The 17,081-nt window shown below is 63.3% G+C and overlaps 2 protein-coding genes across 2 annotated transcripts in view; both read left to right on the plus strand.

The window, feature by feature from the left end:
• Positions 1 to 4,596: 4,596 nt before the first annotated feature.
• On the plus strand, positions 4,597 to 8,973 carry PRDM8 (PR/SET domain 8). The gene is made up of 4 exons (XM_075501372.1): positions 4,597 to 4,915; positions 6,515 to 6,735; positions 6,999 to 7,230; positions 7,500 to 8,973. The coding sequence occupies exons 1-4, from the start codon at positions 4,672 to 4,674 to the stop codon at positions 8,915 to 8,917; spliced, it is 2,115 nt and encodes a 704-aa protein (XP_075357487.1). The 5' UTR covers positions 4,597 to 4,671; the 3' UTR covers positions 8,918 to 8,973.
• Positions 8,974 to 12,495: 3,522 nt separating this feature from the next.
• The window catches only part of BMP3 (bone morphogenetic protein 3), a 293,614-nt gene continuing 289,028 nt past the window's right edge, over positions 12,496 to 17,081 (plus strand). Inside the window, exon 1 of the mRNA XM_075501377.1 lies at positions 12,496 to 12,800. The gene's annotated coding sequence lies outside the window, so the exon portion shown is untranslated. The remainder of the gene's footprint in view (positions 12,801 to 17,081) is intronic.

Raw genomic sequence — 17,081 nt, forward strand, 5'->3', positions numbered from 1 at the left:
GTCCTTTCACTGCTCTCCCCACCCCCTCCCCGCCAGGGTTTAGCAAACCTCTGCAGACTTTAGGGACTGTCGCTCACTGGAGCAGCGGAGGCCTTCACAGCCCCACAGGCTGCGCGGGGAAGGAAAAGACCATCCCCCAGATGCGGATCATCCGCCCGATGGGAACGTGCTGGGCAGCCGGCTCCTGCCAAGGCTCGTCCACGTGTAACCCGGACAGCGGCCACCCAGGCTCCCGGTGGGGAGTTTTGAGTGACATCCTCACAAACCCGACAACACCGAGGCCGTGCGGCCACCAGAGAGATGCCCGCTCGCTTGCAGAGCCCAGATCTCCCGAAGGAAGGGGAGCCTAGCGCTGCCCGGCTCCACTGCACCCCACGCTGCGCAGCCCCCGGGCCGGGGGCTGTGGGACCGTGTTCCCCGGGGAGCAGCTCTCTGCACCATCCCTTGGTCGCCCCCGCGGAGGCTCGGCGCTCGCCGCCGGCCACGGCGTGTCGGCCATGGAGTCTCGGTTTCTGCACGGGCTCACGCCGAAGCTGGAGGGTGACCAAGGGCCGTGCAGCTGGGTGGGCTCCAGCCCCAGTGTGGGACGCTGGCGGTGGCACACAGGGATGGAAAGGCCCAAGGGCGTACAGGAGGCAGAAGCAGATTTCAGTCCTAGAGGGGTTTCCCCATTTCGTTTCTCTCTTGTTCCTGTCCTGTATAGCCCTTAACATCCTCTATCAGGCTGTTAAACGTTTTGGGGAAGCTAAAGCTAGGTGAAAGCTTCCCAGGTTTTAAACTTCAGTGCTACTATCATGTCAAGTAAGGAGGAGAAACAGAAAGCCGTGGTTGAGAAAAATAATTTTGAGATAGAAAGTCGGAAGTGATTTGGGGCTATAAATTAGCTGGTTAACCAACCACCCTGTGTTACATTCAGTGGTCTGTTTTCTGGTCAGTTATAAAAAAATTTCTGTGACCCTTTGGTGAATATACAAATTAATATTTCCAACTAGTTTCTGTGTATTGTCGAAAAGAAGCACAGGAGAAGTTCAAGCACCATCAGGGGCTGAAGAAATAGCTGAGGTGCTTATGGCATCTCTGAATCATGAGAGAACAGGTAGGGAAGGGATGCCGCGTCCTGCTGTGGCTGCCTGAGGCTCCTGGGGGAGCAGGAGTGTTCGCTCCTGCTTGGGGTGGACCACAGCCAAAGCTGGCACCTGGCAAAAAGGGCTCTACAGTTTTGTAGCATGGCAGTGGCTTAACCTGGGGGTCCCAGGCACCGCTGCAAGCGTCAGTGAGATATGGCTGAAGGGCTGATGGAAAAAGGAAGGGACGGGGACCACGGGCTTGTTTGGGAGCCGAGCTGGAACCGAGATAGGGCAGGCATTGCCGGCACGCCTCGGCCCTGGCGAGGGCCTGGTGCTGGGGAAACATCCCAGCTGGCTGTGGGGCTGAGGAGTTCCAGAAAGATCCCCGTGCCTGCTTGCAAGGATTACCGGTGGGAGAAATACTGTTTCTCTGTGCCGCTGTTCGCTGGTCTGCAGCGTGGCAGTGATGCTGCTGACGCCCTGGTACAGGACTGCCCGAGGAAAGGCGCCGTCCACAAGCCTGGTAACAGTTAAATGCAGAAAGGATGATTTGTCATTCAGCTGAGGCCCCAATTTATTTCGTCTACAGAGGCCTAGCCACTGTGTTTGTCTCAGGGAAAGGGAACCGTTCTGCCTGCATTTCTTCAGGCACCAGGAAAGCTTGTGGCTGCACGTTTCGTTCTGAGTTGCTTTTCCGTTCCACCTCGTGTGCTCCCCCGCGAGGACCGCAGGTCAGCCTTGCCTCTGACAGCAGCGGGCAGAGACGGGAGCAAGGCAGCTTTGGGCATCCCTTCGTCCCTCCTCCCCACGGTCCCCTGGCACCACCTGAACGACTGTGGCTGGGCTTGTGCGCCTCTGGGAACTTGCGTATTTTCTCAGCGATTTTATTTCACGGGTGACTTATAGTAGAGTCACCTGTGAGCTGACTTGCGGACGTGTGTGTGTCTCCTCAGAGGAGTAACTGCACATTTGTAGGCCTGGCGCGCGTCACAACTTTGAGGCAGCATTTCCCAAGGGATGCAGGAGTGTTTCTGAGCACAGGTTGCGCAGCTTCACCTGGCCCCTTTCCCCCTCGCCTTCCTGGGTGAAATCCGGGGAGGCTCTTCCAGCGCAGCCGGGAGGGTGCCCTGACATCCTCAGAGAGCCAGATCCTCCCTCCTTTGCAGCCAACCCCGCCGTAATTCATCACGGGCAGAAAGCTGGCACTTCCCTCTGAGAGGTTAAGGGATATTGGTGGCCGAGCATCACCACCCCGCCGGCCCCCGCAGCCGCCCTGTCCCCCCGTCGGGGTCCCAGCTGGGCAGCGGCAGAGCCCGGGCCGCCCCCCCCGGGGCTGGACGGCCGTCGGCCCCCGCGTGTCCGTGGGACTCCGAGTCCCGGTCCTGCCCCGGCCGCTGCCGGAGAGTCCCCTTCCGCGGGAGCCCGCTGTCGGTGGGCGCCTCCGCACCGGGCCGGTGCCGTCGGGGGGGCGGCGGCGGCGGCGGCGGGTGCTGCGGGGCCGGGGCTGCGCTTCTGGGGGCTGGAACCAGCGGGGAGGCGGCGTTGGGCGGCTGCTGTGGGGCTCCGTGGGAAGGCGGCTGGGGCTCCTCAGCCCGGGTCGCCCGTGGCTCTCCGCGGGAGGTTTCCTGGAAGAATAAACGCGAGGAAGAATAAACTGGAGGAATAAACGTAACGAGGGGGTTTGCTGTGGTTCGTAGGAGGCGGCGGGCGGCCTCCGCCGGGCCCCGCGGGGCTGGCAGTGCCTCTGCGGCGCGCCCGGAGGCCTCGCCGGGCTGCGGCCGGGGCCGGCGGCCCGGGAGCCGCGCTCTCTCTCCCCGGTTAGGGCCGGGCCGGGCCCCCTCCGCCCCGCCCGGGCCCCCGGCCCGCAGCGGGGCTGGAGCCGGATCGGGCCCGGGCGCACCGTCACCGTTTCCCCCCAAAATCCCGGTGCCGCTCCTCGCTGAGCCCGGGGGAGCGGCTGCCTCCCAAACCCGCCGACTTCGATGCCGCCCGCTTTGCTCGGCGGGCTTCCCAGCGCCGCGGACACCGGCCCGGGCTCCCCCGGGGAGCCGGGGTGGGTCGGGGTTTGCTGTGGGCGCTCCCCGGTCGCGGCACTGGGAAGCGCGAAGCCAAACGGAGGGAGCCCGCGAACGTCCCGGCGCGGCTCCGCGGGGCTGAGGCGACGCCGTGCCCGGGATCCGCTTGTACCGTGGCATCCGAGGCTGAACAAACGCTCGTGAATGCCGCTACGGTCCTTTTTAGTACCGGGGAATTTCGGTAGCTGAGATAATGTCGAAGCAATTTCGAGATAGTTTATGTACCGTCGTGTCCCTTAAAATTCTCGCGAATAAAAATAACGCGTAGGTTTTCTTTCCCCCCTACTAATGACAGTCATTCGGACAATTTATATCACACAGCAAGAGCTGCAGCATTTTAAAAAAAAAAAGGAGAAAGGAAAAAAAAAACAGGAAAAGGGGAAAAAACCCCCTTTGAAGCAGGAATTGAGATCCAAATTTTTACAGACTCCCATATTTTTAATGTTATGACAGTCTCCGTTTTAGGAGCCGCTGTGTTTTGTCGAATTAATAAGATAAATGTTGAAAGCATATTACATGCAGCCTTTAATCCTAATGCAAGGAAAATCGTAATTATGGAGAGGATAAGTGAATTTGAAAGCCAAATATCAGCCCACTCTCTGATTGCAAACGACGCTCCGTTCGCCTCTGGAACACGCTTTGTCTCTTCTTTTGTTTAGTCGAGGGGGCTTTAAATTTGATTTTAATTTTTTTTTTTAATCTGTTCTGTATCCGAAATGACGGCGATAAGGGAGGAAGCGGTAAGCACTCTCCCGCGCGGTAGAACCCTTACTTTGGCACAGAGCACCCGCGGATGCTCTTGCCCGCCGCATCTGCGTGCGTGTCCGCCAGTGCCCGCGCCCCGCGTGTGCGGGGGTGCGAGCCCGCGCCCGCCCCGCGCCCCGGGAGAGGCGAGCCCCGCGGCGGGCGGGGGCAGCGCGGCCGGGGCCGCCCCGTCGGCGACGCTCTCCGCTCCGGACCGCGCGGGGCCGCCGGCCCGGGGAAGGCTCCGGCGGGCAGCCCCGGGGCTGCCCGCTCCCGCCGTCCGGCCGCACGTCGGGCCCCCGCCGGGCGCCCTCCCCGCCTGGGCCGCCGGCAGCCCGGCAGGGCCGCGGCCGCGGAGCGCGGCGGGCGCGTCGTCCTCCTCCGCCCGGGCACCCCCGCCTGCCTCTGTCCCGGCGAGGAGGTATTCGGTGCCTGGGCCCGAGGGCTGCCCCCTGCCCGGCCGGGGAGAGGGCAGTGCGGGAAGGCGGCCGCCGGGATCCCGGCGCCGGGCGGAGCGGCCGTCGGGCCCCCCCGGCTCCCCGCCCCGCGGCCCCTGCCAGGCCGGGCCGGAGCGGCGGCCCCCGACCCCGCACGCTGCCGCGGGAAGGGTCGGGGGGGGGGGGACACGACGCGCCCTGTGCCGCCCCGGCCGCCCGCCCCCCCCGCAGGTGCCCGGCGGCGGCGGGGCCAGGTGAGGGGCGGGCGGGCGGGCGGGCAGCGAGCGGGCAGCCCCCGAAGGGGTTAAAGGGAGGGGACGTGGGCTGTCACGCGTCATTGGGCAGATTATGTGCAGCAAACAAAAAGTGTGTGTCTGTGTGCCAGTCACTCACTGCATCGGGTCCATCTGCACCGCTCGCCTCCCCGGCCGCCTCCCCGCCTCGCCCGCCCGCCGCCGCCCGCGCCCCGGCCCCGGCCCGCCGCCTCCCCGGCCATGGAGCGGCACTGATACAATAGCGGCGGGGGCAGCGGAGGCGGGAGCCCGTCTTTGTGCCACTTGTCGGGGCGAGGACTGCACTCCCACTCTCCCTGGTGAGTACCGCGGAGCGGCCCCGCCATCCCCCCGCGCCGCCGCCGCCGGGCCCAGCGCCCGGCCCGGGGGAGCCGCGCCGCGCCGCGCCGCGCCGGCGGGGTGGCCCCGGAGGAGGGAACAATGCCGGGCGATGGCCGCGCCGGGGGCCGGGGCGCGGCGGCCCTGCCCGGGATGCGGTGCCCGCCGGCTCCGGCTCCGGCTCCGGCTGCGGGAGCGGCCCCGGCGCCGCCCGGCCCGGACAAAGGGCGGCCGGGGGGGGAGGCAGCGCCGCGGGGCCGGGGGGGGCCCGGGGAGACGGGGCGGTGCGGGGCCGCGGGGGGCCGTGCGGCGCCCGGCGAGGGCGGGTGGAAAGTTTGGCGGGGGCCGCTCGCTGCCTTTCCTTTCGTTTGGCGAAATAATCCCTTCGGGGAAGGGATGCGCCGGGCCACGCCGTAACGAGGAGGGCGGCGGGGAGGCAGCGAAAGCGCCCTCCCCTCGGCCCCCGTTCCCGGGGGGGGGCCCGGGCCCCCCGCCGCCCACGCCGCCGCTCCGGGGGGCGAAGTTCCGGGGGGCGCCGGGGACCGGGTTGTCTCCCGAAAGCGGGGGGGCGAGGCGGCTCGGCGGGCCGTGCCCGCCGCGAGCGGCTCCGGTGTAAATGGGCGCACCGAGAGAAACACGGATTTATTCCCGAGCGAACCCCGAATGAACGATTTCGATGCCAGATGGGGCGGGGGGAAGGCAGCCTTGCACTTAATCGGGTCGGAAAGGGCAAGGGCACCCGCAGCCCTGCGCGCCGCTTCTCCCCCGGCCTCGGCATCGCGGAGCGCGGCGGGAGGCGCGGGCAGCCCGGCGGCCGCCGTCCTGCCCGCTGCCCGCTGCCCGCTGCCCGCCTCGCCTCCGCCTGCATCCGTCCCTTCGTGGAGCACGGGAGCCGGGGCTCACCCTCTTCCATAAATAAGCGTGTCGAGGTAAAAATAATTACCTCTGCTTGCTGCTTTTAATTAAAGTCTCGGAGGGAAAGTGCTGGATTATGGTAATGAGCAGACATACGTTCCCTCTTGTCGAGCGGAGCGGGAGGTGAGCTGACATGCAATCAGCGACAATGACAAGCCACTTGAAACCCATTCGCTCTGCTCCTCTGTCACAGCCCGCAGACCGGCCCGGCTCCTCTCCGGCAGGGGCCGCGGAGCGCGGGGGGGACCGGCCGGGACCTCCGCTCCCCGCCTCGGGCGGGGGCCCGCAGACGGCTGCCCCTTCTTGTCCGGCCGGATTTGTCGCCCGTGACCGGACCCGGCCGCGGCTTCCCCCCCGCGCCTGCCCGGTGGCCGCCCGGAGCCGGCTCCCGTCGCGCTCGCAGCCGGGCTCGCTGATAAATAAATCATCGCGACAGCTTCCCCGCACCTCGCCTCCCGCTCGCGGAGCTCCTCGCCGCCTTTATTTTTTTCCAGACGGGTGAAGGTGCTCGCCTGCCTCTTTTTTATCGTTTAATTTTTTGTCAGTCGTAATTTTTTCTGGTTTGGTTTTGTTTTACCGGCGGGTCGCGGCCGCAGCTCCGCGCAGCGCTGCGGCGGGCACGCCGCGCCGTAACGTCTCCGCTCTGCCCCTCTCTCCGCCCGCAGGCATGGAGGACGCCGGCGTCCAGAGGGGGATATGGGACGGGGACGCCAAGACGGTCCAGCAGTGCTTGACTGACATTTTCACCAGCGTTTACACCACCTGCGACATTCCGGAAAATGCCATTTTCGGCCCCTGCGTCCTGAGCCACACGTCCCTGTACGACAGCATTGCCTTCATCGCCCTCAAGTCCACCGACAAGCGCACCGTCCCCTACATATTCCGGGTAAGAGCCGCTCATCCGCCGGGCAAACCCGCTCGCCCCGACGGCCGGTGCCGGGGCGCGTCCCCGCCGCGGAGCGCAGCCCCCTCGGGCCGCCCGCCGCTTGCCCCGGCCCCGCCGAGGCGGCCGGGACCCCCCGCCGCCGGCGAGGGCAGAGCCGCTCCCCGCCGCTCCCGCCGGCCGCCCAGCCCCACCCTGTCAGTCGGTCGGTCGGTCGGTCGGTCGGCCCGTCTGTCCGTGCGCGTTGGCTAAAGCGGGGTTTGCAGGTGGACACGTCGGCGGCCAACGGCTCGTCGGAGGGGCTGATGTGGCTGCGGCTGGTGCAGTCGGCGCGGGAGCGGGAGGAGCAGAACCTGGAGGCCTACATCAAGAGCGGGCAGCTCTTCTACCGCTCCCTGCGCCGCATCGCCAAGGACGAGGAGCTGCTGGTGTGGTACGGCAAGGAGCTCACGGAGCTGCTGCTGCTCGGCCCCGCCCGGGCCCCCGCCCGCAGCAACGGTGGGTGCCCCGCGCGGCCGCCCCGCGCCCCCTTCCCACGGCCCCGGGTGACCAGGGGCCGCCGCGGCGGGCTTGGCGGCGGGTGGGGGGGGGGATCCCCGCCCGGGGCGACGCTGGGGGGGGGGGGGGGGGGGGGGGAGGCGGCCGGCATCGGGAACCCCCGCCCCCTCTGTCCTTCACCCCCCCGGGGAAGCCTCGCGGCCGGCCCCGGCTGACGGTGCCCCCCTCTCCGTGTGTCCCGTCCCGCGCGTGGGGCCGCCCGGCCGCAGGCTCGCCGCCCTTCGCCTGCCCCGAGTGCAGCCAGCGCTTCCAGTTCGAGCTGCCCTTCGCCGCCCACCTCCGGTTCCGCTGCCCCAAGAGGCTGCACGGCCCCGACACCGGCCCCGCCGCCGAGGCCCCCGGCGGCAAGGACGGCGCCGGCAAGGAGCAGGAGGCCGGCAAGTACTGCAAGCCCGGCGGGCCGCTCCACCACCCCTTCCCCGGGGCCGAGGGCGGCGGCGCCGCCGCCAGCACCAAGCCCTCCACGGACTTCCACAACCTGGCGCGGGAGCTGGAGAACTCCCGCGGCGGGCACGGCGGGTCCCCGGGGCGGCCGGCGCCCCCCGAGGGCGGCCCCGACGCGGCGGCCGGGAAGGCCAAGCGGCGGTACCCCGAGGAGGAGGAGCGGGGCCCCGGCGCGGCGGCGCGGGGCCGCTTCCCGGCGGAGCGGCCGGGGCTGCCCGCGGCGCCCAAGGAGGAGCCGGTGTGCGCCCCGCAGCAGCAGTACCGGGCGGCCGGCTCCTACTGCGGCCTGGAGGAGGGCGGCCGCCTCTTCGCGCCGCCCAGCCCGGAGACGGGGGAGGCCAAGCGCAGCGCCTTCGTGGAGGTGAAGAAGGCGGCCCGCGGCCCCGAGCCCGACGGCGGCGGCCCCGAGGAGGGCCAGGAGCGCGCCTCCCCCGCCGCCCCGGCGGCGGGCGGCGGGGAGCCGGGGCTGTGCCCGCGCGGCGGCCCCGGGGGCCCGCTGGCCGCCCGCCTGGAGGGGGGCAGCCCGGCGCGGGGCAGCGCCTTCACCAGCGTGCCGCAGCTGGGGGCCGGCGGCGGCCCCGGCGGCGCGGCGGAGGAGCGGAAGAGCGCCTTCTCGCAGCCCGCCCGCTCCTTCCCGCACGTCCCGCCGCTGGTGCTGGGCCAGAAGCTGGGCGGGCTGGGCGAGCCCTGCCCCGACGGCGCCGCCGCCCCCGCCCGCCTCTACGCCGCCGAGGCGCTGGCCGTCAAGCTGCCGGGCGGCGGGGAGGCGGCGGGCGGCGGCGGCGGCGGCGGCGGCGGCGGCGGGGCGGGCGGCGGCGGGGGGCTGCCCAAGCAGAGCCCCTTCCTCTACGCCACCGCCTTCTGGCCCAAGAGCTCGGCGGCGGCGGCGGTGGCGGCGGCGGCGGCGGGGCCGCTGCAGCTGCAGCTGCCGTCGGCGCTGACGCTGCTGCCGCCGTCGTTCACCTCGCTGTGCCTGCCGGCCCAGAACTGGTGCGCCAAGTGCAACGCCTCCTTCCGCATGACCTCGGACCTGGTGTACCACATGCGCTCCCACCACAAGAAGGAGTACGCGCTGGAGCCCCTCGTCAAGCGGCGCCGCGAGGAGAAGCTCAAGTGCCCCATCTGCAACGAGTCCTTCCGCGAGCGCCACCACCTCTCCCGCCACATGACCTCGCACAACTAGCGGGGACCCCCCCGCCCCGGGGACCCCCGCCCGGCCGCCCGCCGCCTCCGTTCCTTTCCTTTCGATGCACGCATTTTCACTTTCCGGGGAGGGGCGGGGAGGGCGGCAGGGGAGCGGAGGAGGAGGAGGAGGAGGAGGAAGAAAAGGAAAAAAAAAAAAAAAAAAAAGAATAAACGCACCGGGAAAAAAGAAGAAAAAAAAAGCAAATGACTTAAAAAATACATTTTTTTAAATGTCATATATTGCAACATATTGATGCATTTGTCATACGTTTCTACTTAAATTATTAAGCACTTATGGTTTAGATGTAATAATAACTATATGTCAGGGTAAATTTTTATTTTAGATATAAAGCTAAAGGCGGGGAGGAGCGCGGCGGGGCCGGCGGGGGCGGCGGGCCGGGGTCCTGCATGCACCGGGCGCCTCCCGCCCGCCCGGCCCCCGCCGCCCGCGCCCCTTTGCCGCAGAGTGTCACTTGGTGCCCGTGAAATGGAGTCTCGATAGTTCCGTGTTACCTTTCCTTTCCGGTTTGGTTTTTTTTTTTCCCTCCCCCCTCTCGAAAAGATTTATTAAACTTTATAGTTTATCTGGGTATGTTGGATGCTTTGACAATAAATGACTTTATTTTCTTCAAAGCACCTGGACGTTACTCGATGCCGGGGCGCGGGCGGCGGGGAGCGAGGCGGCCCCGCGGCTGTGGGGGCAGCGGGGGCTGGGGCCGAGGAGAGACCCCGCCGTGTCTCCTCCGCTCTCCTTCCCGCCTCTCCTTCCTTCCTCCGGCCTTTCTCACAGCCGTCCGTCCGTCCGTCCGTCCGTCCTTCCGTCTGCTCATCCTTGGTGTCGCCCCGCATGTTATTCACCCTTTATTTCTCTCTCTCTCTTTCACGCTGTCCTTCACTTCCTTCCGTCTTCCTTTCGTGTTTTGGAGTTTGTTTCGTTTCTTTCTTTTTGCCTTTCTGTCTTTCCTTTTCTTTCTTTCTGTCTTGCTGTCTTTTTCCTCTCTCTGTCTCTTCCTCCTTCTTCTATTTTTCCTTTTCCTTTTTCCTTTTCCTTTTTCCTTTTTCCTTTTCTTTCTCCTTCTCCTTCTCCTTCTCCTTCTCCTTCTCCTTCTCCTTCTCCTTCTCCTTCTCCTTCTCCTTCCTAGCCCCTCTCCGGCCTCCCCTTTGCTCCACGCCACCCACCCACCTCACCCCTGCCAGGAGCCTTTATTGCCCCCCACCTTTACCAGGCTGTGCGTGGTTCCTGGCTCGCAGGGTGGGGGGGGCCCGGGCCCTGCCTGTGGGCAGAGCCTCTGGGGGTTGCACAGGGCCTGGGGCGACAGGGCCCACGGGAGCCCCCAGCCCGGGGTGTCCTGGGGCAGGGAGCACTTGGGGAGCCGGGGGTGGGTCCCCTCTGCCTCGCTGCATTACTGGGGTGGTGGGACCACAGCCAGAGGCACACGGGAGGGCTCAGTAAAGGGGCATCCTGCCTGGGCACGGGGGGAAAGCCTGGTCCTACGGGCACCACCTGCAGTGGGTGCGTTTCGTGTCAGACCCGTGTATTTTTGGGTGCAAGGGAGAGCGCTAGCTGACGCAGCAGCTCGGTCATGTGATGAAAACCCACTTCCACACACAGGCTGGCGTAACCCTGGCGAGGGCCGAGCATCGCAGGGACGAAGCCGCGGGTGGCTTGACGGGTCGCCGGCAGGGAAAATATCCCAAAGCAGAAGGTGTGCAAGGCAGGAGCCCAAGTCAGAGCTTGGGAGTCCCACGGCCTTGTGCGAACGGGGCTCAGGGTACCACCGGCATCTGCTGCCGCGTGTTTTGGAGTTTGCCATGCAGTACCCGGTCCTGCTGCAAAGCTTTTACAGCTCCGGGGGAAGGTGGCTGGAGCTTCAGATAGGATACGCTTAAAAACCCTGCATTCTTTGAGCCTTCTTGCCTCTTCCTGAGAAGAGCTGAGGCTGATAACCAGCACTGGCCCTCCTGTACGTCAGGAGAGCACGGGTGGGTGTCAGGGTCTGGCGGTTTTTGCATTTTCCCTTCTGATTACTCCCCCCACACACACTCGTAGGCTCTGCTGGAATCACTCCCCCAGCTTCCCTCTGCTGCCGCTCGCTCCATCAGCGCCCTTGCCCTTGAAAGCCAAAATCTGCCTGCCCCCCGGGCCTGCACGGGTAACCCCCGGGCCACGCGACGTGCTGAACCGGGCCCCGGCCGCCATTCCCCGCAGCCGGGAGCACGCGTGGCTCCACCTGTTGGCAATTAATTGCGGGGCCGAGGCGCTAATTACTCCCCGGGAGTTTTCCTCCAGGGCAGCAACATCGCCGCTGCCTCCCGCTGCAGGGCGGGCGCTCGGGGGTCCCCGCGCAGCCGTGCCGGGGTCCCGGTGCTTTTCCCGTGGCCGGGCGGGGAGCGGGGCTGCCGGTGCCGGTGCCGGGGGCGGCGCGGGCGGGCACCGCCATCTAGCGGGGCCGCCGCCGGGCCGAGCGCGGCGGGGGGAGCGGGGGTGCTGGGCTGCCTCGCCGGGCTCGTCCTCGGGGTGCGCGGCGCTCCGGGCTCCTCCCGCGGGGTGGCTCCGCCTCTCCCGCAGCCCCGCGGCGGCTTCGGGGCTCGGCGCCTGCCTGGCGCCCGGGGAGGCGGCTGGGGAAGGTACAAGCGATGCTCTCCCCGGCTTCGTGCGCTCTGCTGGTCAGGTCCCGGTGCTGCTGGGGAGCTGCCGCTTCACCGCCCCTGGCCCCTTGGCCTTGCCCACGGGTGAGTACTGCAGGAGCCGGCTGCGGGGTCTCGGGCACCTCGGCACCTACAGCATCCCTGGGATGAAGTCCCAAAGGCCGAACGGCGTCCCACAGCCCAGCGGCTGCGTGTGCTTCTGCGGCGGGCGGGCGCCCTGTCCTGCCCCGGCAGCACCCCGCAGCACCCTGCCCTTCCAGCCTTCCTTTCCACCCTGTCCGCAGGCAGCGCGCTGAGCCCCAGGGGCCTGCCGGGGCTAAGGGGAGCCAGCCCGCACAGTCAGCCTCTCCGAAATACTCTCACACAGTGCACGTATGGTGCAGCAGGCACCCTGCACTGTTACGGGTACACAACGCTTACGCTCTTCTCTTACATAAGTACCAAAAATGTACAGGACTGGCGGGCAGGAAATTTAAGCAAACACGTTAGACTTTCTTTTGGCAAAATCTGATACCAGGATCAGAAGGGATAAATAAAACCCAGCTGATGCTATCTGCACAAGCAAGACATCACATAGTAAGGGCAGGCAGCGCCTTTGGTCCTGCACGGTCGGGTATCATACGAAGGAGGGCGACGAGAGTTTCCCTTGGGCCACCGGGGCTCAGGACTTGGCCACAGCAGGTCCTTCCCTGCCCAGAGCCGCGCTGGCTTTCCCTGGGGTCAGAGTGAGTGCCATTGCCCAAACGCTGCTGTTTTGTCCATTGACAGTACTGCTGCATGTGAAATAGGAAGGAAGGGAATCTCCTTTTTTTTTTTTTTTTTTTTTTTTAAAAATGTCTTTCCCTGTCTGTGAGCTGACGCTGTGCCACATCCCTGCGCGGCAGTGAGTGTGAGCGGCCGCCGGCTGTGGCAGGGCAGAGGCCAGCCGGGCTGTGGCACTGGCCGGACCAGCTGGCTTTCCCTGGTGTGGGATCCTCTCTCAGCGTTGCAGCCCGGAAGAGGCAGAGCCGAGGCACGGCTCGGGCATTTCTTTGGGAGAGAGCTGCCCCTGCAAGCCCACGCTGGAGCACACAGCTGCATCTGCCTCCAACCCCCCCCTGCGAGGTGCATCTTCCACATGCTGCAAAGGAGTAGGGCACCTTGAGAGTAAGGAAGGGCAGCCTTCGGCCTCGGCCTGTCCCAGCCCCAGCGCCACCGGGGCAGCCCCTTGCCTGCTCCCTGCAGCGCTCAAGGTAAGGCTGCTCCGTCTGTGGCCGGGCCACACTGCAAATAATAAAAATAGTTCCAACAAATGCCGATATTAATGCTGTTACTGGGGTGCAGTGGGCAGGCTTGCACCCCCAGTAGTTACTGTTTGAAAACAGATCGGAATTGCATTTATTCTAATATATGTCAGTGATATGCATGGGCAAAACCGTGGTTTGGGGGTTTTTGCTTGTTTTTAATACAACAAGCAGCAGTCAGGCGGCCACAGGCAGCAGACCCGCAGCTTGCGAATCCCCAGGCTGAAGCCAAGAGCAGCTGCCTGCCTTGGGGCCCGATCCTGCCCCCACCAAAGCCAGTGGGAGCTTTGCCTCTGGCTCCACACGGCAGCAGGTTCAGCTGCGGAGCAGCACACCAGAACTCCCTGGCTGCGCGGATGCAGGCTGAACAGAGCTGCTTTCACCCAGATTTTTTTTTTCTTTAGGTCTGGACAAAGGTGTCGGAGCGAGGCTTTCACGGGGGGTCAGCCCCCTCCCACCTCACCTCCCCCGGAGCATCCCCCCGGCTCACGGCGAGCCCTCGGTGCGGTGCCTGCACGCTGCACCGCAGCCTGCAGGGGTTGCCCCAAAATCTCTCTGCTAAGCATGAAGATGCAAAGCAGCGTGCTGGCATGATGGAGGGATGAAAGTCTGCTGCCCGGTCGGTGACACCATTTGCTGCGGCTGTTCCCGAGTAGGCTGGGCTCCTCTTTGCAAGGTGTGTTTCGCTAGTAAACCTGTAATTGGGCAAGCTGTTAAAATTGAAAAATCAGCTCTTAAGATTTCATTGTAATACCCAGCTCTTAACAATGAGTTATTTGACTGTGGATATCTAAGAAAAGACTGAAATAGTTTATTTGTTTTGAAAATAATACAAGCTATACAGTATTTCTTTTCTACTTTGGAGCCAAAACCAGACCCTGCTGCTAAGGTCTTATTTGGAGGGGGAAAAGACCTTACCCAGTACAAAAGGTATTGATGGTGAGTTTAAAACAAATCCACACAAAAAGCAAAATGCATAGGGGAAGTTTGTGTCAAATACGGTGCTGTTCTGCAAAACTCTGGAAAATGGCTTGCTTCGGACTTGTTTTTTTTTTAAAGAGAGGTTCTTTTCTACGTGTTAATATTTCTTTTATTTCCTTACCTATTTTCCATGGCAACAGCTGGACGTTGTGCCCATCAAGGTTTAGGGGTGGACAGGTTGCTGTCTCTGCCCAGTCCCATGGGCAGGAGAAGGGTGGCTGGCAGCGGCGTGGGGAGGCACTGTGGGCAGGCTGAGGCTGGGCTCTCACCGCCGGCGTGGGCATAGCCGTCCAGGAGCACGGCACTGCCTGTCTCTGCTCTCTTGCCTCGACGCAGCCCTTGTCTGCAGCGATGGCTTTAGAGCTTTGTTTACCCCAGGGATGTGCTGCAGCCCCAGGCATGGGCAGCCTGCAGGGTCCTGACAGGCCTCGCTGTGCAGAAGAGATGCTGGGTGTGTACGGACATGCACTGACGTGCGAATGCACCCGTGCTACTGCTGCAGTTCCCCCTTCGGTACCAGCTGCCAGTCAGAAAGCCCTGTGCATCACTTCGGGGAGGGTTGTGGGTTTGCCTTCTTTTAAGGGGGTCTCCGCTGGTGTCAAGGGTGATTGCACATGCCTGGGGATGCACCAGCGCGTCCTGTGTTGATGGTCAGACCGGGTAAGTGCAGGAGAGTTGCTCAAGGTGGTGTGCGAAGGCCGTGGCACACCTGGGACCACATCTTCCGGCCGCACCATTTACGTTGTATTTTTGTCTTAATAGACCAAACTAATCCATTAGGGCAGCAGCTGTTTGTGGTTGTCCTGCAAGCCTGCTGCCAGCCCCTGCCTGCAGAAATGCAGCGGGGTGGTAGCCCGGTCTGCGGGGATGTGCTGCTGGGCCAGGATGCTGCAGGGGAAGCTGTACACAGGCTCCTTTTAAATGAAGCATCTTGGAGCCTTGGCTCAGCCTTGCCCTTTCCTAGAGCTGCCTGCAGCCGTGGCCTCTCAGGAGCAGCAGCGTGCCAGGCTGGTGTTTTCCAGTGGCAAGGCTGGTGACTTCTGAGTGACCCCGGTGACTTTTGTGCCCATGGGAAAGGGGTGCATGTCACCTGGCAGCACCTGGGTTATCAACTTAATTAAATTAAACTGGTTTAATGCGTGTACTCCTAGTAACATACTCTGCTTTCAGCTCTGCGCAGAGCTGCTCCAGCGGCCAAGGCTTCCACCTTCCCCCAGGAGCGGGGACAGCCCCTGGAGGGATGCATGGGGCTGTCCTCACGGGTGACCTCGTGTGCAGCCACCCCCCTGTCTCTGCTGCAGGTGAGTCGCCTTAAGGCCACAAATCCTTATTGCAAGGGCTTTTTTGCAAGTCCCGGTGGTGGGGTGTGTTTTCCCGGGGAGCAGCTGGCCCCAGGGCACTCCGTTGTCTGCATGAGCACAGGGACACGGTGTCACTCCACAGTCCCCCGAGAGGTTGAATCCAGCATGCTTTTACTCTGCTAATACTGTGAAATAAATCATCCTGTGAGTGAAAAAACAAGCGATGCTGAAAGCCTGGCGTGCTTTCCCCGCGAGGCCGTCTGGTAGGGCACTGCGGTAGCCTGGCACGGCTTGGCTCGGGGCTGTCATACCCATACACGTACATCCCGTGGGAAGCAGGGGTGCTTCCTATAAACACAGGGCTGGCGGAGCGTGCGGCAGCTCGGCTACGGCCGGGGCTACAGCTTCGCACGCAAGCTCGCTGAACAGAGCTTAGCCGGCTTGTTTTACGTCTTGTCATGTTTTACCTTGCATATTCTTATGGGGCAATTAAATAGCGCCGGGCTCATGTTTGGAGGTGGGAGCGTTCCTGCTGTGCAAAGCGTGGCCCCATTTTACGCAGCAGATCCAACAGGGTCAGAAGAGCCCTTCTCTTCAAACAAAAAATTGTACACTGGAAACCAAACGTATCTTCTCCGTTTGCTAAAAGTTTTCTCTGTAACCAAACCTTGAATAATTTAGGTAACATAACATCAGCATTAGGCTTCAGAAGCTGCTGGTGTGTATGTAAGGGTTGATACTGCCAAAGGCAATTACACTGGATTATTCCAGGAAGTTGAATGTTACATCTAGTTATTTATTTAGATTTAAGCCTCATCTTTTTTTTTTTTTTACCGAGTTATGCTACGTGGGCACTTGGACTATTTGAAATTAACGTGTTGTGTTAATAAATAGGTTGAAATGAAAACAACCCAAGACAATACAGTTCATGCCCCAAGGACCGCTTGGGAGTTTTCTTTCTTAGGGCTTCATTGTGAAGATGAAAATACGCCATGTGCTGTAAGGACAGTATCTTGTGTGAGCCATTTCTCTGCCGGCACGGCCGGCTGGACTGTGGCCCTGGTGGGGGCAGGGGAGTCCCCAGAGGACTGTGACGACATCTTGCAGATGGGCGGGAGTGCCCATGTGGGGCAGGACCCCACCTCTCAGGCAGGGTGTCCACGTCCTATCCCACAGCAGGGAAAAGCGGAGAGTGCGGCGGGTGAGACCCGCAAGGGCTTGGCTGTCTCACGGTGCCCTCCAGAAAGGGTCATGAACATGCAGTGCGGTGGGGTTGCCACCGACAGCAGGTCTAGAGGACCGGCTTGGGCAAGCCCACCCGGCAGGGGTCACCTTCTTGGTAGCCTTTCCAACAGCCTCACCCCGTGGGAATTTGCGTTTTCAGGGATTTCTTCACTGGAGGGTGAAAATTGGTCCAGAAGCGTGTGTGAGCAGAGGACGCCTGGCAGCCAGGGTGGCACGAGAAAAGCTGGTGGAAAATATGGAGATGGACACTAAGGTCAACATTTCGGAGGCTGGGCTTGCTGGTGAACCTCTGAGCATGGCAGCTTTGGGTGGGCATCTTCCCCAAGGACTCGCATGCGCCTCCTTCCCGCTCCTGGGCTGCTGCTGTGCCCAGTCACCCCCAGGATGAAGACTTTAAATGTTTTTTACATTCGCCTTAACTTTCAGTAGCAGAAACGGTTTATGGTCTCCTTGACCTGGATGGAGAACAGAGATTTCCCAGGGGCTGATCCTCTGGCAGCTGCAGCCTTTAAAGGAAGATGCAAAAGGGGAAATCCTCCTCAAGTGAGGTGGCTGTGCCTCTGTGTGTGCCTCAGCTGTGCTGACATGTAAGGTCCAGTGCAAACATTATGGGACACAATCATAACCCCTTTAGGTCCTTGTCTTGTTTGTGGATCTGGATTGAGAGTCACCGTGTGCATGTAATTTAATAGACAAGATGAGG

The sequence above is a fragment of the Mycteria americana genome, chromosome 4, assembly GCF_035582795.1.
Source record: "Mycteria americana isolate JAX WOST 10 ecotype Jacksonville Zoo and Gardens chromosome 4, USCA_MyAme_1.0, whole genome shotgun sequence".
Classification (NCBI taxonomy): domain Eukaryota; kingdom Metazoa; phylum Chordata; class Aves; order Ciconiiformes; family Ciconiidae; genus Mycteria; species Mycteria americana.